The sequence below is a fragment of the Eschrichtius robustus genome, chromosome 11 (assembly GCF_028021215.1).
Source record: "Eschrichtius robustus isolate mEscRob2 chromosome 11, mEscRob2.pri, whole genome shotgun sequence".
NCBI classification, from domain to species: Eukaryota; Metazoa; Chordata; class Mammalia; order Artiodactyla; family Eschrichtiidae; genus Eschrichtius; species Eschrichtius robustus.
In genome coordinates this window covers 77,388,326-77,411,103 of record NC_090834.1, presented here as the reverse complement: position 1 = coordinate 77,411,103, position 22,778 = coordinate 77,388,326, and the positions used below count along the sequence as shown (strand labels likewise).

Sequence of the window (22,778 nt, the reverse complement as noted above, 5' to 3'; positions counted from 1 at the left end):
TCATGCTTCTCAACACTAAACTATGCTGCCTTGTGTGTGTCTTGTTTTGAAAAAGAACCAGCTGGTGAACTGAAAAGAAGCATGTGACCCACCTCTCCTTAAAATTTCCGTTATCTTAAAAGTGATTCCTTGGGGGCTGGGGGGGAGGGGCGTCAAGATAAAAAAAAAAAAAAAGTGATTCCTTTGTTAAGACTTGTTTTAAATGCTTCTGATTTTATAAAAGGCTTTAATATATTGAAATGTCACTTTATAATGCTAATCGTTGTTGTATACATTTAATTGAATGTTTTCTGTTCTGCGTTTCAAACTGAGTCAATAATTGTAAATGACACAATTGTATAGAGTGATATAAGTATATTAACAGTTACATGTTTAACTTTGCACATAAATCTAGTTTGAAAAAAGTATTAGTAAATAAGTACATATTTATCCCAATCTTTAAAAACTTTTATGAAACCTAGGGTAAATGTATTGAAACTCGATTTCCTGGGCAATACTAGAAAACTATATGACTCAAGAATATTTGCAAAGAGAGAAGAAGCTAAAAAATGAGAACAGAATTATATAGCAATCAACTAAGCTGTCTTCAAATACAATTTGTGTGGTCTCGTTTCCATATTTTAGTCCCTTATGCTTGCTCTTTTAATGTATTATATCCTGATATTCTAGGCAAATACAATTAAAACTACTCCTCAGAAAGGAAATCTGCAATAAAATATGTAATATATTGTGTACAGTTACTAGTTTAATAAAACAACATCCAAATAACTAATCAATCACTAGTGTTTAAAATTTATAGTAAGAAACTTATTAAAAACAACAAAAGACTATCTCTGTTCCAAATTTAGGCCAATTTAAACGGCTTTCAATACAGGTAAACTCAATGCAGGGGTTACATTTGGTTAAATCTCACTGACCAGACTTCCAAGAATGTGATTATGGCGGTGGATCACCAGGATCAGGCAGTGCCCTCCTTAGCTGAATCCTCAGATTCCTGCCATGCTTCTTGCCTACTGCAGAGGCTCAGGAAAGGACCCATCATCCATGTGCTCACATAAAACCCTCCCTCCCCTCCCTACCCACCCCTCCCCTACAATAAAAACTGCAAAGTAGTTGTGCTTTTGTGGCCTTTTCACTGGAGACCATAAGTTTGAGTTGAATTATCCAATGTGAGGGTCACAATGAGAGACCGTGGATCTTTCTTATTCTTGTGCACTGTGATCTTTCCTTTCAAGGCTTCACCTATAGAAGAAAGGCAAAAAGTGTGTTTCAGAATTCAAGGAATACAGTGAAGCAGAAAAGTAACACAGTAGACCTAGTATTGCTCTTTTTTTGTTGTGAAATGTTTCACTAATTTTTTTTTTAACTTAAAATTTTGTAGGGCAATTTTACGTTTAATTTTTGAACAAAACAGATCTAACTTACCCAGCACAAGTGTCAAATGCCTGTGAAAGAGTAAGCAAAACTACAGTGGTCACTGCAGGGTTGGGGGCTGTGTTATTGGACTCCTCAATATGAGCCCTTATGGTGCGTCCTGGGCATAAAAAAAAAAAATAAGACATGGCTCCTGCCCTCAAAGAGGTCATGGTCAGGGGTGAAGAGAAACAGCTACATTAACAATTATACAACAGGTATGTGTCTAAAGTGTGCTGGAGGTGAGGATTGGGGATGGTCGGAAGGCAGTAAAAGGCAAAGTTACACAAGAATTAATGGATGAATTATCTGAGGAATAAAGTCAAAGTTACCTTAAGGAGTGTACGTGGAGCAGCTTTTAAGGAAGAGAAAACACGTATAGAGAGCCCTTGGTGAATGGCATTTTGGGGAAATGAAAATTACAGCTGTGAAAATAAATGTATATTTTATAGAGGCACATGACAAGGCTGTTGGCCTTTAAGATACTCACATCGTAAATGTAAAACAGAGCTTACACCAGGTAAAAGAGTGAACACAAAAAATACAAGGCAAAGAATGATTCTCTAAAAACGTATCCTGTATGCTCCAAATTTTGTTTTACTCCAAAATGGAATTATATCTATGTGCTTTTCTGATTATAGATACTTCTCAATTTAAGTTTTTTTCATTTATTTACCAACAGCCATTTAAAAATAAAAACGAGATTGTTAAGTTGTAACTGATCACCATTCCTTGCTTTAATAAGAGTAAAATCACAGCAAATACTATCAGGTATAGCTTTGAAAATCTGGATGGATACAGTGAGGCTCCATATAAAATGATTGTGGAATCTATATAAAACTATCAAAATACTGAATCAATATCTTATTTTAAAAAACCCTGCAAATCAAATCCCCCACATTAAGGGATAAAGAATCTGAATGCTTTTCAATATGGTAGTGAAATAACACAGTAAAACACAACATAACCACCTCATAGTTATACTTCAGAGTATAAAGATTCCATTACTGATACATTCTACACAGCCTGTAAAAAAGGCAAGGCTTATATAGTTTAATACAAAATTAAGGAATTAGAGTAATGGAAAAAATAATGTGGCCCAAGATGCAGTCTATGTAACCTAATATAACAGTGATTTTACGTGTAGGTGTTATGTTAATACGTACATCTGGCTTTCTTTGGCTTCTGTATCTGACCTATTCCTCTATATTACTAAGAAAATGAAACAAAACTACATCACACGCCAAGCTCATCAATAGCCTGACAAAGATTACCTATGAGGTAGTTCTACAAACTCTGTTGAAAAGTTCAGGTTAATTATTAGACAATAATAATTGCTAATATTTATTTAACACTTATTTTGTGCTAGCCCTATTCTAAAGCCTTTATGTGATTTATCTCACTTAATGATTACAAAATATCTCTGTGAGGTTAAGTACGTTTCCCTCACTTTACAGATGAGAAACAAGGTTCAGGAAGGCTAAGCAATTTGCCCAAGGTCATACCGCCAGTTAGGGAAGAACCAGGATGTTAAGCAGGGCAGTTTGATTCCAGAGCCCATGTTCTTCAACTACATTCTAGTACCCCCATATCTCTACCTGAAAATTGATTATTATAGTTTTAATACACTTTAATGGACATGAGACAGTCAAAATTTTACTACTCTATGACATTATTTGTAAAAACATTTAGCCACTTTATAAAAATTTTACTAATATTAAATTTTATATAATAATTTTTATTCTATAACTTTAATAAGCTATAATACATGTTTTCTTGACCATTAAGACATTAACCTAGGGAAGAAGTCATAAGTATCTTCAACAAATCTAAGAGATTTTCCATTTTTGAATATGTAGGCAATATTTTCTTGTTTCTAGTTTTTTACCAACATTTAAAAATTGTTATTTTATACCAACAGTCATATCCTGAACTTATCATTTATTGATACTAAAATTGGAAATGAGTAGCTGCTCTACGATAAACTGCTATTGGTTTTATAAGTATATGACAGAAAAGAGTAATTACCAACTTGGTCATTAGGTTTAAATTACTGTTACTGAATTATCAACACAAGTTAACAAGTGTTGAATTTTACAAATTAGTGGCTTGTTAATTCCTTCCTATTTATAAGCAATGTGTCTTAGTGTAAATTACTTAATTTAGTTGCTTCTCTACAGTAGTTCCTATGTATGAAAAGACAGATAATGTATACTTGAGATATAAAAATAATGAAATGATCTACACAGACCCAACATCAGGCTGGAATTTTACACAAACCACTGAAACCCCGTATTATGATCCTATGTCCCTCCAATCACATCTCTTCTCCAACCTCCAGTGGTAACCATGATTCTAATTTCTTGTTACCATTACCTATTCAAAATAGTTCCACTTCACAGAGATGTATCCTGTATTAATAGACTGCTATTTATTTGTTCTTCCATTAAATTATTTCCATTTTTTTTATTACAAATAATGCTGCTATGATTACTGTTATATATGTCTGTTGTGTCCATAAGACAAGAGCTTCTCTAGGATGGAAACTGCAGGATTTTAGGACATACACATGCTCAAATTACCACATAATGATAAATGGGCCTTTACTAATAAACTTCATCTAGTCATAGAAAAAGTCTCTTATCTACATAAGAATAAAGAGTAACTTTCTTTGTTGAGAGAATATTTATCAAAATCTGAGAGCAAATATGATAAAAAGCAAACACAGCAGCATTTAGATTAAAGTGAGAACACAGCAAAAATACCACTATCACTATATTATTTAACATTATTCTTGAATGTTCTACACAATGCAATATGACATAAAACAGAAATTAAGAATACAGATGTGGGGCTTCCCTGGTGGCGCAGTGGTTGAGAATCTGCCTGCCAATGCAGGGCACACGGGTTCGAGCCCTGGTCTGGGAAGATCCCACATGCGCGGAGCAACTAAGCCCGTGAGCCACAACTACTGAGCCTGCGCGTCTGGAGCCTGTGCTCTGCAACGGGAGAGGCCGCGACAGTGAGAGGCCCGCGCACCGCGATGAAGAGTGGCCCCCGCTTGCCGCGACTAGAGAAAGCCCTCACATAGAAACGAAGACCCAACACAGTCAAAAATAAATAAATAAATTAAAAAAAAAAAAAAAAGAATACAGATGTACTACTATTACGGGGGAAAAAAGAGATACAATTAATTTCAAATGTTATTTTCAGGCAAAGAGTTCCAGAAATCTTCATTGAGTTCTCTTGAGACTTTAACTAAATACTGATCTCTGTATGTGTATGGTAAAATTTCATGATTTTGAGCAAAGAACAATTCCTAGGGAGCAATTAGCTGAACAATTCCCAGAGCTCACACAGGCTGGGAGATGTCTGAATTCCAAGCAGCCAGAATAGAAGGAACCTGTTGAACACTTATGATGATTCACTAGAGACACCAGATTACGCTTTAGCATTACACCACCCAAAGAGTAAAGGCCACACCACTGCTCTCTAACAAAGCTTTAAAACATTTTTTGTAAAGATCAAGGTAATCTTTAAATAACTTAATTGCCTGCCAAAGCAAACTTCACATACTTTTTAAAAGAAAGTAACCAAAATCCAAACATTCAGCAAAATAACACTTCCAGTATTTGACATCCATTTAAAAATGTCTAGATTTTTAAAGAGCTGCAAATTGAGGCCTATAAGCAGAAAAAAAAAAAAGTTACAACAATAACAAAAACACATCAAGGCACATCTTAACTTCCTGAAAACCAGTTGATAAAAAGAATAATCTGTAAAATATTCAGAGGAAAAAAAGACATATTACATATAAGGAAAGATAGAAAAGAGTGATCTCAAAATTTTCATCAGCTGGACACATCTTTGAAGTGATGAAAGAAAACCTGTTAAAAATTCGATATCCAGCAAAAATCCTTAATAAATGAAAAATAAGAAAAAAATTCTTTTTTCAAAGAAACAAAAGCAAGAAATTCTTTTCCAGGAGGCCTGCACTACACGAAATGTTAAAGGAAGTTCTTCAGACAGCAGGAAAATGACACCAAAAAGAAACCTGGATCTACACAAAGGAATAAACAGTGCTAGAAAATAGTAAGTACGTGGTAAATATAAGATGTTTTTTCCTTTTAAAAATTTATTTAATAGATAATTGACTGTTTAAAGCAAAAATAGTAACACTGTATTGTGGGGTTTAAAACATTTGGGGAAGTGAAATGTTTTTATAACAATAGCACAGAGGATCAGAGGGGGTAAACAGAAGAGTAGTGTTTTAAGAGTCAAAACTACAAAAGTAGTGCTATGATATCATTTGATGTTAGTCTCTGATAAGCTACAGGTGCATGTTAGAAACTCTAGAGCAACCATTATAGAAACAAACCCAAGAGTATAGCTAATTCGTCAAGGAAGGAGATAAAATGAAATATAAAGTCACAGGTTAAAAGTAATAGGAAGGAGAGGGATAGTCTACATAAACATTAATCAAAAAGAGGCTGGAATGGCTATATTACTTTCACACAAAGTTGACTAAAGGAAAAAAAATAACTAGAGATAAACAAAGACATTTCGAATTGATAAGTTGTTCAATTCATAAATGAGACATCATAAACTTTTGTGTGCATATAATTACAGAGCTTCAAAATGTATGACGCAAACCTGACGGAACCATAAGAAGAAAACAGACATAACCACAATCATCATTGCAAAGTTCGCCTCTCCTTTGTTGATAATAATAACAACTAGACAGAAAATCAGAAAGAATATGGAAGACTTGAACATTATTAACCAACCTGACCTGGCTGACATCTATAGAACCAAGATGGATCATATACTGGTTCATAAAACAAATCTTAATACATTTAAACACATAGACATCATACAGAATATGTTCTCTGACCAAAACTGAATGAAATTAAAAATCAGTAACAGAAAGATACTTGAAAAATCCCAAAATATTTAGAAATTAAACAGACTTCTAAATATTCCATAAATCAAAATAAAAATCAAAAAGAAAATTAGACAGCATTTCGATTTGAATGATTATGAAACACAACATGTAAAAACAGGTGGATGATAGCTAAAACAGTGCTTAGAGGAAAAACTGATAACTTGAAATGCTTATAGTAGAAAACAAAGAAGACAGACCCAAAGGTCTTCGTTGGGGAATTCTATCAAATATTTAAGGAAAAGTAATACCAAATGTACAAAAAATAGAGGAGGGAATACTCCATAACTCATCTTTTGAGGGCAGCATTATCCTGATAATAAAATAAGTTTTTTTGTTTTGAATTTTAGAATTTTATTTATTTTTTTATACAGCAGGTTCTTATTAGTTATCCATTTTATACGTATTAGTGTAAAAGAAGATACATTTATTAGAAGAAAACTACAGGTAAATATCCCTTATGAAAAAAGATTCAAAAAGCCTTTGAACATACACTAATATTTATAAAATAGATAACTAATAGGAACCTGCTGCATAAGAAATAAAAAAAAAATCCTTTGAACAAAAGAGAAAAATCATGATTGTCTCACACAAACGTAGAAAAAGCATCTGACAAAATTAATTTCTTTTTTTTTATTGGAGTAAAATTGTGACAAAATCAATTTCTAACAACTTTCAGCAAGCTAGGAATAGAAGGAATCTTCCTCAACCCAATAAAGAAAATCTATGAGAAACTACAGATAACATCATTATTAATGGTGAAAGACTGAATGCTTTCTTCCTAAGACTGGGACTGAGGTAAGGATGCTCATCCTGACCACCTCTAATTAGTATTCTGTTGGATGTCCTAGTCACAGCATTAAGATGTGGGGGAAGAAAAAAATATATAGACCGGGGGAAAAAAAGTAAAACAGTCTTTATTTGCAGACCATATGGTCTTAACAAATAGAAAATCCTTAAGCAATATTTAAAAAAAAAAAAAAAAGCTACTAGAACTGAACGGATTAGCAATCTCAGGATATAAGATCAATACAAAAAATAACTGCATTTTTACATGTGAGCAATGAAGAATTAGAAATTGAAATAGAAAACCACAATAGCATTTACAATAGCACTGAAAAAGCATGCAATACTTGAGATAAATATAACAACATATATGTAACATTTAGTTACATCAAACTATGAAACACTGCTAAAGATGATCTAAGTAAATGGGGAGATACATTTTGCTTGTGGATGAGAGTCAGTACTGTTAAGATGTCAATTCTCCCCAGAGCAATCTATGGATTCAACACAGTCCCTATCAAAATCCTAGTAGGTTTTTTTTTTTGCCAGAAATTAACAAGTTGATTTTAAAATTTATATGGAATTTAAGGGATCTAGAATAGTGAAAACAATTTTGAAAAAGAATAAAGTAGGACTTATATCATCTTACAAAGACAGTGTCTTACTGGCATAAGAACAGACACAGATTAATGGAACAAATAAAGCTGAGAAATAGACTTACGCATATATGGTCAATTAATATTTGACAAAAGAGCCAGGATAATTAAATGAGAAAAGCATAGTCTTTTCAAGAAATGATGATGAGACAACCTAATACACATTTGGGAAAAGATGAACTATTATTCTTAAAATCAACATGAAATAGATTATAGGCCTAGATGTACTGACAAAATTATAAAATTTTTAGAGGAACCATATAGGAAAAACTTTGATGTTAAGATAGCAAAGATTTCTTAATTAGGACACAAAAGCACAGACTTCAAAAGACCTTAAGAAAATGAAAAGACAAACTAGAAATTGGAATAAAAATATTAGCACCATATACATCTGACAAAGAACTTGTATGCATATATATAAAGATCCTTACAACTCAATAAGATGACAACCCAATCAAAAATTGAGCAAAATATTTTAAAAGAAACCTCACCAAAAAAAGATGTACAGGGACTTGCCTGGTGGCGCAGTGGTAAAGAATCCGCCTGCCAATGCATGGGACACGGGTTCGAGCCCTGGTCAGGGAAGATCCCACATGATGCAGAGAAACTAAGCCCGTGTGCCACAACTACTGAGCCTGTGCTCTAGAGCCTGCGAGGCACAACTACTGAAGCCCACGTGCCTACAGCCTGTGCTTCGCAGCAGGAGAAGCCACTGCAATGAGAAGCCCATGCACCACAACAAAGAGTAGTCCCCACTCACCGCAACTAGAGAAAGCCTGTGTGTAGCAACGAAGACCAAACGCAGCCAAAAACAAATAAATAAAAATTTATAAAAAAAAAATCAAAGACCCTTTAAAAAAAAAAAGATGTACAAATGACCAATAAACATATGAGATGCTCAACATCATTAGTCATAAGGCAAATGCAAATTAAAAACACAGCTGTCACTACATATACATGTAATAGAATGACTTAAATTAAAATGACTTGCCCTTTTATATAAGTGTTGACAAAGATGTGGAGCAAATGAACCCTCAACACTGGTAGGAATGTTGAATAAGCACAGTCACTGTGAAAAAGTATGCCAGTTTCTTATAAAGTTAAATATATATTTACCGTAAGACCCAATAATCCCACTCCTAGGTATCTGCCCAGGAGAAATGAAAACATATGCCCACACAAAAACTTTTACATGAATGTCCATAGCCATATTATCCATAATGGCGCCTAACTGAAAACAATCAAAAAGTCTAGCAGCAAGTGGATGCGTATGTAAATTACAGTAAGTCCATACAAGGGAATACTACTTGGCAATAAAAAGGAACAAACTACTGATACACAGATGAATATTTAAAATACGCTAAAAACAAAGAAACTGGAGTATATTCTGTATAGTAACTTTGATATAAAATTCTAAAAGAATACTAATGCCTTAACTATTAGTAATACTAATACACAGTGACAGAGAGCAGATCAGTGGTTCTCCTGGTCTGGAAATTGAAGCTGGGGTTGACCAACTCTAGTGGGGATGACTGCCTGCAGAGGCGATCAACAAGGAAACTTTTTAGAGTGATATAAATATTCTATATCTTAACTAGGGTGGGGTATACATTTGTCAAAATTCATTAAACTGCACAATTAAAATGTGTGATTTTTTTTTTTTTTAAAGAGATTGCAAGTTCTAGAAGGAGGACATTTTTTTGGGGGTCGCTGCGTTGGGTCTTCGTTGCCACGTGGGCTTTCTTTAGTTGCGGCGAGAGGGGGCTACTCTTCGTTGTGGTGCATGGGCTTCTCATTGCGGTGGCTTCTCTTGTTGCAGAGCACGGGCTCTAGGTGCGCAGGCTTCAGTAGTTGTGGCTCGCGGGCTCTAGAGCACAGGCTCAGTAGTTGTGGTGCACGGGCTTAGCTGCTCCGCGTCATGTGGGATTTTCCCGGACCAGGGCTCGAACCAGTGTCCCCTGCATTGGCAAGTGGATTCTTAACCACTGCGCCACCAGGGAAGCTCTAAAATGTGTGCATTTTTACTGTATGTAGATATAAAATAAAGCTGTTTTTAAAACGTGGTGGCTTAGGAATAAATTCATAGATAAATAGAATATAGTAGAGAAACCAAAAGATCCATTATGGAGATTCAGTACATGGTAAGCGGGGCATTTTAACTCACTGAGGAAAGGAGTCAAGAGAAATGTGTAAATATAGTAATACAAAATTTTTTAGTATGGAACCAAAGTCAGAAACCAAAAGGAAAAGGTTGAAGATTTGTTTATACAAAACTGAAAAAATTCTATAAAGCAAGACACTTAAAAGAAAAGCAAATTACAACAATGTTAGTTTCACTTCTTAGAATAGCAAAGATTTTTTTTAAATGTGATGATCGATCCATCCATCCATCCATCCATCCATCCATCTATCTATCTATCTATCTATCTATCTATCTATCTATCTATCTATTTATGGCTGTGTTGGGTCTTCGTTTCTGTGCGAGGGCTTTCTCTAGTTGCGGCAAGCGGGGGCCACTCTTCATCGCGGTGCGCGGGCCTCTCACTATCGTGTCCTCTCTTGTGGCGGAGCACAGGCTCCAGATGCGCAGGCTCAGTAGTTGTGGCTCACGGGCCCAGTTGCTCCGCGGCATGTGGGATCTTCCCAGACCAGGGCTCGAACCCGTGTCCCCTGCATTGGCAGGCAGACTCTCAACCACTGCGCCACCAGGGAAGCCCTAGCAAAGATTTTTTTAAAAAAGTGAATTTTCACTCGATTCCTTAGGATGGATTATGAGAAGTGGAATACTTTTTAAAAAAACGCATAAAGTGTGTTCCAGTTTTACATTCCTGCCATCTTCATCAATACTGGGCGTTATGAGAAACCAAGCAACAACAGAAAAAGAATGAAAGAAAACGATAAAAACATTTTTGTTATTTAGATAAACAACAACCAGAATCTGACTGCTTTGATTTGCAATTCAGTGATTATCAGTAGTGATGGGTATTATTAATATTTCAAATGTTTAACCACCATCTAAAAAGAAATCCTCTGAGCATTTACCTTTAGTGGTTTTCTTGTTGATGTATATGAGGTTTTGTTGCAAATATTTCTTTTTAGTGCATGTGCCCTAATGGTTGCTGCTCTTTAAGTTGCTTTAGACATGTTAAAAAAAATGTTAAGTTGGTTAGTTTGTAACTGTCCTATTCAATCCTTAGTGTAGGGTCAAAATGGAAATGTTCCCTGGTGCCTATAAGGCAGGTTAACTAATTCTGCATTTCAAGTTTAAAGAATATATTTAAGTAGTCTATGTACCCCTTAATTTAAAATATAGCCCAACTCGAGATGAACTGGCAGTGGATAATTTTGTTAAATTTTCACAAAAGAAAAAATTTTAAGCACCAATATTAAATTAAAATATCTGAATAATTAAAAAGTTATAACATTAAGGGACTTCCCTGGTGGCACAGTGGTTGGGAATCTGCCTGCCAATGCAGGGGGACACAGGTTCGATCCCTGGTCTGGGAAGATCCCACATGCTGCGGAGCAACTAAGCCCGTGCGCCACAACGACTGAGCCTGCGCTCTAGAGCCCGCGAGCCACAACTACCGAAGCCCATGTGCCTAGAGTCCGTGCTCCGCAACAAGAGAAGCCACCGCAATGAGAAGCCTGCGCACCCCAACAAAGAGTAGCCCCCACTCGCCACAACTAGAGAAAGCCCGCGCACAGCAATGAAGACCAAACGCAGCCAAAAATAAATAAATAAATAAATTTATTTTTTTAAAAAAGTTATAACATTGTCTTATAAGCTGATGCTGTAATTTTCATGTCTTAAAATGAAATACCAGTAAAATAACTATTTCTGTAATAACCTTAATTTCAAAATGGGGGTGCAAACAGCACTTATTTAAGTTAATTAAATAGCACGAAGGGTCACAGTAATAAATACATAGTTCACACTGCTGCACTCACTTCAATTGTTCAAGCCTGACTAAAGTGCCAAGGCAGTGGCTATAATACCAGAATATATCAGAGTAATTAATCAGTGTCAAATAGATATAAAATGACTGATGCTGTTAAGTGTGTATACTGTGGTGAGAGCTGCAAAGGACACTCTCTATGGAACTGAGCTATATCACTTTGTTTTTATCACTGGCAGACGGCTATTAGTATACCACAAAGCAGCGCTGCAGTTCAATCAAGAACAAAATTGATTTCATTTCAATTCTGTCCTAGTTGTTTTTTAAAATGAGTTTCTTCCAGAGCAATAAAATTTCATTTCCCCACAAGGGAGATAAATAAAAAATCATTATTATCACTATTAAAGCTTAGAGTTAAAAAGTGAAAGAAAAAAAAAAAAGAAATGGATTCTCCATCACATAAGACCTTACTAATAATATATAGAGAAAGAGAACTAAACAGCCTGATTTTAATAATATTTTTCAAAGCCGAATCACAAGATAAAGATCTGAATTTTTAAAATAAATACTTCCACATAAGTTTTTACAATAAAATTGTACATTATTTTTAAAGGAAAAGAAAAAAAAAACCGCTGAATTTAAAGTAAGTGTTCTTTAAACCCTCTCTAAAAGTATTCATCCTGGAAGTCTGGTCTCTAACTCCCACAGTGCAGGAAGTTCTCAAATGTTGTAGAGTACTTCTTTTGGAACTATTGTTAGAACTAGGCTGTGAAAATAACAACAAAAACCCAAAACGAAGCAAAAACGAACTAGGCTCATCATTTTATAGTTCCCTTGTGCTTTTGGCCAAATGTAAAATTCTTAGTCTGAGAAATTCCCTATTCACACTGTCTTTTCTTGCTTTCCAAAAATCCAGTCTACCCCCAACGGTAGATTTACCATTCTGAAAAAAATATTTATCGTTACTGAAGATATTAACACACACACACATACTAGGCAGAATAACTGTACAACTATGTATACAATATTTTGTTAAAAAAATCTTGTCATATTACTTTCTGGACAGTAAAATAAGCAGTACATACACAGCAAATTGTCCTGATTAGACTCTTGGCTTTATTTAATTTTATCTAAAAATTTTATGCCATACAGAGTCAAAAACTACTTTTTAACTCAACAGAGAACTCTCTTCAGCCATGCCGAAACTTCTGAGAACATCAGAGCTGACAAAATGGGGCAACCAAATACAGCAGCTAGATAAATGCCCTTGGCACGTGTCACCCACAGTGATGAGAGGAAATTAATTTCAATGACAACGCATATTACTGTACTTATTCATTCGTTCAGCAGGGTATTTCTAATATGCCAAATACTACATCAGATAAAAAATAAGTGATAGAGGCAAATTAACTCATCTTCTATTAGAACCCTTTACCACAGCACACTGGTATGTTCTAACACAGATGTATGCATGAATCGATCTGGGAGAACAAAGAACAGAGCAGTTAACCTTCTAAGGACAGTGAGGAAAGATTTACAGAAATAAGCTGGGTCATAAAGGGAAAAGTGGAATTCATCAAAACAATTTCCTAGGTAGAAGAATATCCTAGACAAAAGCAAGGAAGAAAAGACAGGAAAGTTAGCTAAAAAATGAGCAGTAGAGCTGGAGCATATGATGGGCTTACGTGCAGTTGTGACAGGGTGGGGTTGGAAATGATGAAAAATGGTCAGACTGTAAAGGGCCAAGGTAAGGAATCTGGATTTTATCCTGGATATCCTGACGGTCCAGTGTGGGTTTTTAAAAAATTAACTTTATTAAGTTGTAATTTATATACAATAGAACTGTAACATGTAAAATGTGCAGTTCAATGAGTTTTAGTAATATCTCACTCTCATAAACTTTTGCCTACCTCAAGTCTCAAGATTCTCTCTTATGTTATCGCCTAGAAGTTTTACAGTTTCAAGCCTTTATATTTAGGTCTACCATCCATTTAAAGTTGGTTTTTATATATTTGGTGTCAGATAAGAACTGAGATTCATTACTTTCCTTTATGAATATTCAGTCATTCTAACACCATTTTTTGAAAAGACTATCCTTTTCCCATTGAATTTACATCGGCCCTTTGGAAAAATTTAATTGACTATACAAAACTGAGACTCTGGATTTCCTATTGTTATATTAATCTACGTATCTACTTTTTATATGCCAATATTATACTGTCTTGGTTAATGTAATTTTTAAGTAAGTTTAGAATTCACATAGTATAAGAATTCCAATATGGTTCGTAAAATTGTTTGGCTACTCTAGGTCTTCTGCATTTGCATATAAATTTTAGAATCAGCCTGTCAATTTCTACCTTGCTAAAATCACTTACTAGTTCTTTAGCTTTTTTGGTCGATTTCTTAGAATTTTCTATGTACACATTATCTATAAATAACAACAGCTTTATTTCTTCCTTTCCAGTGGCTTTTAATTCTTTTTCATTTCTTATTGCACTGGCTAAGACTTCCAATGTAAGAGTGTAGGAGTGGTGAGAGTGGACATCCTTGCCTTATCTCAAATTTAGGGAGAAAGCATTTAGTCCTTCTCTATTCAGTATGATGCTAGCTACAGACTGTATGGATGCCATTTGTCAGGTTGAGGAAGTTCTCTTTTATTTCTAGTTTGCTGTACTTGTCATGAATGGATATTGAATTTTGTCAAATGTTTTTTCTGCATCCACTGATATGATCATGTGGCTTTTCTTCTTTAGACTGTTAGCATGGTGGACTGCATTACAAGATTTTAAAATATTGAATTAGCCTTGCATTCCTGGAATAAAACCCACTTGGTCATGGTGTGTTTTCTTCTTATACATGTATGCTGGATTCAATTTGCTACTATTTTGTTGAGGATTTCTACATCTATATTCATGAGGGACACTGGTCTGCAGTTTAATTTTCTTGTACTACCTTTGTCTAATTTTTGGTATCAAGATAATACTGCCCTCATAAAATTAGCTCTCTTCTATTTTCTGGAAGAGACTATGTAGAACTGTTGTTATTTCTCCCTTTAAGTCGTTGGGAGAATTTGCAATGAAGCAATCTGTGCCTGGAGATTTGTTTTATGGAAGGCTTTTGAGTCTGGCTGCTGATTTTGTAAATAAAATTTAATTGGAACACAGCCACACCCACTCATTTACCTATGGGTCTGCAGGTCCCCACTGCTGCCACTGTTACTGCTGCCACCACTGTAGGATTACTTGGGGGCTGCAATATGGGAGAACAGAGAAGAAACATGGAAAAGAAAAATGGGAATTTCCCCCCACTCTCTCTAAGCATTAGGAGACCCTTTCCCCACTCCTCAAGCTAGAATCAGAGGGCTCCTTTGGGAGCTCTTCCTGTCTGTGCTGAGGCCCTCTTCTGAGTTTCAGGCTGTCTGGAGTACAGGCTAGGGGATACTGAAGGAAAACTAATCACAAATTTACCACCAGTTCAGGGGTACTTCGAATTCTGGTCATCTTCTCCAACTTATCCGCTATTATGTACTTTTCAGAGATCTCAAAGAGCTGTTCCATGCATTCTGGTTTTAAAGCTGCATTCAGTGAGACAGATGGGATGAATGCACTTACATCACTGGGAACCGGAATTACTGTCTTCATATTAATTGTGTTTCCTGTAAACAGCATTTAGTTAGTTCTTGCTTTTATTCAGTTTATTTCTGCCTTTTAATTGGCATGTTTAGACTATTAACATATTTTAAAAGACAACTTTTTTTAAAAAATTTATTTATTTTTATTTATTTATGGCTGTGTTGGGTCTTCGTTGCTGTGCGAGGGCTTTCTCTAGTTGTGGCAAGCAGGGGCCACTCTTCATCACGGTGCGCGGGCCTCTCACTGTCGCGGCCTCTCTTGTTGCGGAGCACAGGCTCCACACGCGCAGGCTCAGTAATTGTGGCTCACGGGCCCAGTTGATCCGCGGCATGTGGGATCTTCCCAAAAGACTTAACTTCTTAAAGCAGGTTTATGTTTACAACAAAACTGAGAGGAAGGTACAGAGGCTTCCCATATCCCCCGGCCCCCACATATGCACAGCCTCCCCCACTATCAACATCACTCATTGGAATGGTACTTTTTTTTTTTTTTTTTAAACCAAGGATGCACCCACATTGATGATACATCATAATCACCAAAATTCTGTAGTTTACCTTAGGGTTCACTCTTGGTGTTACACATTCTACAAGTTTGGACACATGTAAATGACATATATCCATATTATAATATCATAAAGAGTATCTTCACTGCCCTAAAACCCTCTGGGTTCTGCTTATTTGTATCCCCTGCCCCTGGCAACCACTGATCTTTTTATTATCTCCATAGTTTTGCTTTTTCCAGAATGTCATTATCACACATCACACAGTGTAGAGCCTTTTCAGATTGGCTTCTTTCACTTAGTAATATGTGTTTAAGATTCCTCCATGTCTTTTCATGGGCTCATAACTCATTTCTTTTTAGCACTGAATGAAATTCCATCGCCTGGATGTACAGACCATTCATATTTAATATAATTATCAATATGTTTGAATTTAAGTCTACCATCATACCTTTTGTTTTCTATTTGTCCATCTGTTTATGTTCCTATCTTCTCTTGAATTGAATAGTCTTTTCAGGATTCTGTTTTATCTCCACTACTAGCTTATTAGCTATATTTTGTGGTTTAATTTAAAAATTTTTAGCTGTTGCTCTGGGGTTTACAATGTACATACTTAATCCATCAGTTCACCATTAAATTGCTTCATCTAAGTGTAAGGACTTTACAATATATTTCCATTTTCTAATTAATTTCTTTTTTTAATCATTGCCATATATTTTGTCTCCATATGTTTTAAAACACACAATGCATTATTATTTTTGCTTTAAATAGTCAATTATCTTTTAAGAAATTAAAAGGTGAGAAAATAAAGGCTTTTCTTTATACCCACACATTTACCATTTCTGGCATTTTCCATTCCTTTGTTTAGAGTGGAATTTTCTAAATATTGAAAATTTTGGTGATATTTTCTTTCCACTTGAAGAGCTTACTTTAATATATTTTGTATTGTTGGTCTGCTCCTCTCTCTCTGTTTTCTTTTTCTCTGGTTAAAGTTTTTTTTTTTTTTTAAATTATCACTGCATATCAGCAATTTGTTTATGATGTATCTTGGGGTTGTTTTCTTTGTGTTGATCCTTCTTGGAGTTCACTCAGTTTCTTGGAGTTCACTCAATATCTTCAATCTGTGAATTATAGTTTTTATCAAATATAAGAAAATTTTATCCATTATGTTTTCTGCCCCTGCTTCTTCCATGGACTTCTACTATTATATTTAAGGTTGAATGCTGCATATTTTCCCACAGGTTACTGTGGATACATTAATTTTTTAAAAAAAAATCTTTTCTCTCCCTCTCTGTGCTTCTTTTTGGATACATTTTATTGCTGTATCTTTACGTTCTCTGATCTCTCCTGCCGTTAACTCCATCAAATGACATTTTCACTTCAGATGTTGTAATTTCCATCTCTAGAAGTCCTATTTGGATTGTAAATATCTTCTCATATTTTCCTATGCTCATATAAAAGTAGTTATAATATGTTTCAACATGCTTGTGTGCTAATTCTATCATTTCTGGGTTTGTTTCTACTGACTGGTATTTCCCTGCATTCAATGTTTGATTGAATGCTGGCCATTTTGAATTTTATGTCGTTGAACATCTGATTTTATTGTTCTCCTTTGTTGCTATTAAGGTTACATGCAGTTCAGTTTTTCCTCTTAAGACTTGTTTTTAAGCTTTGTTAAGGACCATCCAGAGTTGCCTTTACTCAAGGGATAGGTTATTCCCGCTACTATGGTCCTTCTGGAATCTCCACTGAATAGAGTCCAGAAAGACGCCCTACTCTAGCTTGTTGAAATTTGAATACCCCACAGCCCTGTGTAAATGCTGGGAAATATTTGGTTCACAACTACTCCAACTGCTTTGCCTGACCTCAGGCATTTCATCCCACATACACACATCTTAGCACTCATCTAAAACTCAAGGGCGTATCTTATGGAGATCTCCAGAGCTCTTTTTCTGACTAGTGTGTACCCCAATACTCTGCCCCAGAGCTTCTGGCTTCTATTCATCAGTACTACCACCAAAGGCTTACTATAGCAGGGTTAAAAAAAAAATTCTTGTAACTGAGGATGACCACATTTTCCTTACTTTGAAATTCCCCTTTCAAACTCTCCGCAGACTGTGCTATTTTAGGGGAGCCTATTGGCCTTACCATTTAAATATGAGTACACACAATGGCAATGAAAGAAATAGAGAATGTAGATGGTGCCAGAGGGCAACATTAGAATCATAGACCTTCTTCACAGTATTCTGAAAAAGCTGAATCAATTACTCTAAGGATTACTGGGTAAAGAATATTTAGGATTTCAAAATTTCACTAGGCATCAAATAATACTTTGTTGTAATTAGGTAGGAGAAAATTCTAATGCTATCTTAAATCCCCCTCAAGATTAAAACATGAAAGAATTAATATTGCCTTTAGAATTTTAGCATTAAGACAACAAAATGGTTACAGTGAGGAAAAAAAGCAGTATTTTCAATTTTCCCAAAATCAATCCAAATACCAGAGCTAAACAAAAAACAAAACAAAGAAACAGAAATGAGGATGTGTTGGCTTCATCTCAGTTTTGCTGTGCTCTAGCTTTCTAGAGAAAGAGAAAATGATGCCATCAAGGTTTTATTTCCATAGCACTGCAACCTCAAAGTGAAAAAATGACAAGGTGCTGCTTTACTCTAACAGTGTTTATTTGCATCTACTAAATTCCTTTATGCCTCAACAGTGAAATCAAAACCACATTAGAATTTTATGAAATATTTTAAACACAAAGAGAATGATTTAATGACCTCTACTCAGCTTTGTCAAATCTTAACATTCTGCCACAGCTCCTTCAGTTTTGAAAAGAAATAGTTCAGATACATGGCACTAAACCCCCTTTGTAGCCTTCCCTGATCCTACTTCCATCCTTCCCTAAAGGGAACCACAACCATGAATTCAGTGGTTACCATTCTTAAGTGTTGCTTCTTACTTTTACTATGTGTGTGTATACAGACAGCTGTTTTACATGTTTTTAAACTTCATATAAATCATATATTGTAGGAATCATTCTGCAAATTTTTGCTCAGTGTTGCTTTTGAGAGACACAGAAAAAATTTGATGTTGAATATCTTTACAATGAAGTCTGTTCTACATTCAGTTTTCCTACAGTCAGAAGGCTTTCAGTGAATGGGACAAGAAGACTTATACGTAATAAGCAGTTAAAAAAAAAAATTCCTAATCAAATTCTAACTTTTGGAGTTAAATGTGTAGGTATGTAAGAACTATAGGTGCTCGTGTAAGTGAACAATCAATGAGATGAATGTAGAATTGGATCAGTCTTCAAACACTATGTAAGATTTGAGGAGGTGCACACAGTGGAGAGCATTCTAGACAAAAATATATTTTGAATATAATAACTACTGAATGACATTGTCTTTAATTTATACTTTACTTCTATTGGTGATATTTCTCTTTAGTCACTTGGGAAATGAGAACATTTTCTTTCATTTATATTTGCTACTTAACACGTATTAGCTATTGCTTAAAGAAAAATTTTCTGATTTTGTGGTACTCAAAATAAGAGCTACATAATGTCACATATATTTTAACTGGCAGAAATTAAATTTAAATAAAAGTTTTCTTTAACTTACTTCTTTAATGAAACGATATGCCACCTAAAATTTATATACATGGTAAACTCTAAGAACAACTTATCTTAGTATGTCATATTGCTTCAAATACAGTGGGCATAGAAAAAGTGGTTGTAGAATGAATGAATATTGTTTACTTCAGAATGGATAAGACATTTCCCCCCTTTTTCTTTCTTACCTGCTTTAACTGAAAATGGCTTTTCCAATAGGAATATTGTTTGCTTCCAGTGTGTTTTGGTACTCTGGGGGCCCGTAGAGAACACGACCTGCATTGGTAGAGTTCAAAAGTACCTGATGAATTCAGTACAAGATTTTTAATATCATGGTACATTAATCTACTACACCAAATACAAGCTCCAACTGCTTACAACAGCAAAATGCTTATGATCAAACACCTCGGGGCACAAAAATAAAATACAATGTATTTCACATAATTAATTCTTATGAGACAACTCGTGATACTTACCTTGTTGTGGCAATTCTTCTCAAAATATATATCGAAGTAGCCAGCAAATGCCTGTTTAAAAACAAAGGAATATAAATAATTATTAAACTAATTACATAACAATTGATTATACAGTCTTAAGCCATGGCAAATAAGAAACCATTTCCAATATCAGACACTCTTAAACTTATGGCAGGTCACTATTTTTCCTGGAAAACATGATATTAGTAAAAATAAAGTAATATAATTTGGCTTTTCCCCACAGAAACAACATAATAATAAGGGTAACAAGGCTAATCAAATACTCAGTATGTGTTAAATTAGAGAAATGACCGTGGTGGACCACTGAAAGGTGAGAATCTACATGGAGAGAGGCTCATGCGGCCCCTCGCCCATCCAGACTCTTCCACTGAGATGCTGCCATGTGAGTCAAGCCTCCACACAACTGCAGCAGCATGAAAAACCCTAGGAGCAGAACTAGTATGTAAGTCCAGTCCAGACTGCAGAAACACAGACAAGTAAACCTACATGATTTTTTACTTCAAGGCGCTAAGTTTTGGAGTGGTTTGCTAACATAGCAGTCTAAATAACTAAAACATACTCTTTTATATGAAGCCAGCTCATTTAATTTCTTCTCATCTTGTTCATCCAATTTTAAAGCAAAGTACTATGATTATTTTTGTGATGAGATAAATGAAATTTTAAAATATTATGTATTTTTTTCCTGAAAACAAAAACAAGACTATTCAAATTAAACGTATGTGTAGGCAAATACCCAAAGAAGAAACTCCAACGTAACTCTCAGGTTTACTCTAACAGTTTACAAAAAGGCCTCTAGAAGAAATTAACATGTTCAAACAAATAAATAATTTTCACTTATTTTTGTTTAAAATTTAAATGATACCATTCCTTTTTCTTTCACTAGTGGGACAGGCTTGACTTAATCTATTTTAAAACTGGCATTAAATAAAGCTTATAAAGTCTTAAAAACTGGAAACTGATTACTGAAAAATCACTATAAAGCTAATTACTGTACTTTCCTGCTTTTGTTAAGAATGTGGAGTTTTATTGATCCGTAGGGTTAATGTGGATTGGGCCCAAACCAAATTCAATATTTAACCTTGAGGTTCATTATACTTTAGATACCAAGAGAGAATCAAAATACTATATAATTCTGTCAAACTGAAAAACCTGTATAAGTCTCAGACCAATCCCTAAACTGTGTATGTGCAGGAGAGACCCAAAACAGTATAGCAAACTCTTAGAGAATGGAAATGAGATGTGAACCATTGTCTGCCAAGACACTGTTGACAGAACTTATATTTTGACTTCGGATGGACTGCCTGTTAACAACAAACATCAACACCGTCCACATGATTATAACCCAACTAAGAGTCCACAATATCCAGGATACAATCCAATATTACTCAACATACAAAGTCCAGGAAAATGTAACCAACTTTCAAGAGAAAAGACAATCAACAGATGCCAGTGCTGAGATGACCCAGATGCTGGTACTATTAGACAAAGACTTAAAGCAAATAACTATGCTGGTATAAGTTAATAGCAATGATGTAAAAGAAACACACTGAAATGAGTCAAAAGATAGGAATTCTCAGTACAGAAATAGAAACTATGAAAAGAGAACCAAATGGAAATTTCAGAACTGAAAAACACTATAACTGGAACAAAAAACTTCCTGGGCTGAATTGCTGAATTGCAGAATGGAGATGATAGAGGGGGACAAGGTCAGTGAATCTGAAGTTAGATCAACAGAAATTATCTAATTTTAAAAAACAAGGGGAAAAGATTGAAATAAAATGCCCAGAGCCTCAGGGACCTGTGGAGCTAACATACACGTAATAGGAGGTCCAGATGGAAAAGAAAAAGATATTGGAACAAAACAAACAAAAACAAACAAAAAAACCTTTCAAAATTCTATATCCAGGAAAAACATCCTTTAGGAATGAAGATAAAATAAATGAATTTTCAAGTGAAGGAATATTAAAAGAATCCAGTGCCAACAGGCTTTTTAGAAGACATTTTAAAGGAAGTTCTTCAGGCTGATGGGCAATAATACTGGAAGGAAACCTGAAACATCAAAAATGAGAGAAGAACGATAAATAGTTGGGTAAATATAAAACACTATGTTTCCCCTCTGAATTCCTTTAAGATACCTATGGTTTTTTAATGCAAAAATTATAACATCATCTGGTGGGGTTTTCAATGTATGCACATGTATGCACAAAGATCAGTGCAGGGGGTGGAGGGGTAGGAGGGAGGAAGAATGAAATCCCACCAGTATATACAAGTGTTTATAAAATCTGGAAATAAAGAAGGTTTATTTTTAAGTATCATACGCAAGGCAGAAACTTAATAAAGAAAAATTTAAATTTTAGTAACAAAATTGAAAGATGAATAACAGATCTGAGAGTATTTACAATATAGGTAACAAAGGGTCACTGTCCTTTGTACATTAAGCTACTACAAATTAATAAGAAAGCAATACGTCAAAAGAAACTAACAAAAGAAAAGCAGGAAATTTACAAAAGAAAAATCAAATGATTAATAAACATGTTAAAGAAACTGTTTCACCTACTTAGAAAAAAATAAGTAAATTAAGACAACATGATACAATTTTCCTTGATCATGTTGAGGAAAGGATTTTTTTAAATGATAATATCTACAATTAGTGGGGAAAGGAGCATTCATGCTGGGAAAGTAAACTGAAATAACCTTTCGAGGGGAATTAAGTAATACGTATTAAAAGATAAAACATCTGTATTAAAAAGAAGTCAGACACAAAATAGTACACACGATGTGATTCAATTTATACACAGGAAATTCAAAGATGGCAAAACTAATTTAGTGTTACAAATCAGA

General features: G+C 34.7%; 1 protein-coding gene across 5 annotated transcripts in view; it reads right to left on the bottom strand.

Moving 5' to 3' along the window:
* Positions 1 to 1,089: 1,089 nt before the first annotated feature.
* PRMT3 (protein arginine methyltransferase 3) overlaps positions 1,090 to 22,778 on the bottom strand; it is a 138,680-nt gene continuing 116,991 nt past the window's right edge. For 2 of the 5 annotated variants that reach the window (XM_068556359.1, XM_068556356.1), the window contains 3 exons: positions 19,917 to 19,967; positions 19,629 to 19,716; positions 1,090 to 1,242 (listed from right to left, as the gene is read on the bottom strand). In XM_068556359.1, coding sequence (XP_068412460.1) covers positions 1,133 to 1,242; positions 19,629 to 19,716; positions 19,917 to 19,967 — 249 coding nt within the window. In that variant the 3' untranslated portion in view covers positions 1,090 to 1,132. Of the gene's footprint in view, positions 1,243 to 15,027; positions 15,352 to 16,848; positions 16,949 to 19,628; positions 19,717 to 19,916; positions 19,968 to 22,778 lie in introns of those variants that run through there. The other 3 variants (XM_068556355.1, XM_068556358.1, XM_068556357.1) reach the window with 3 other exon arrangements.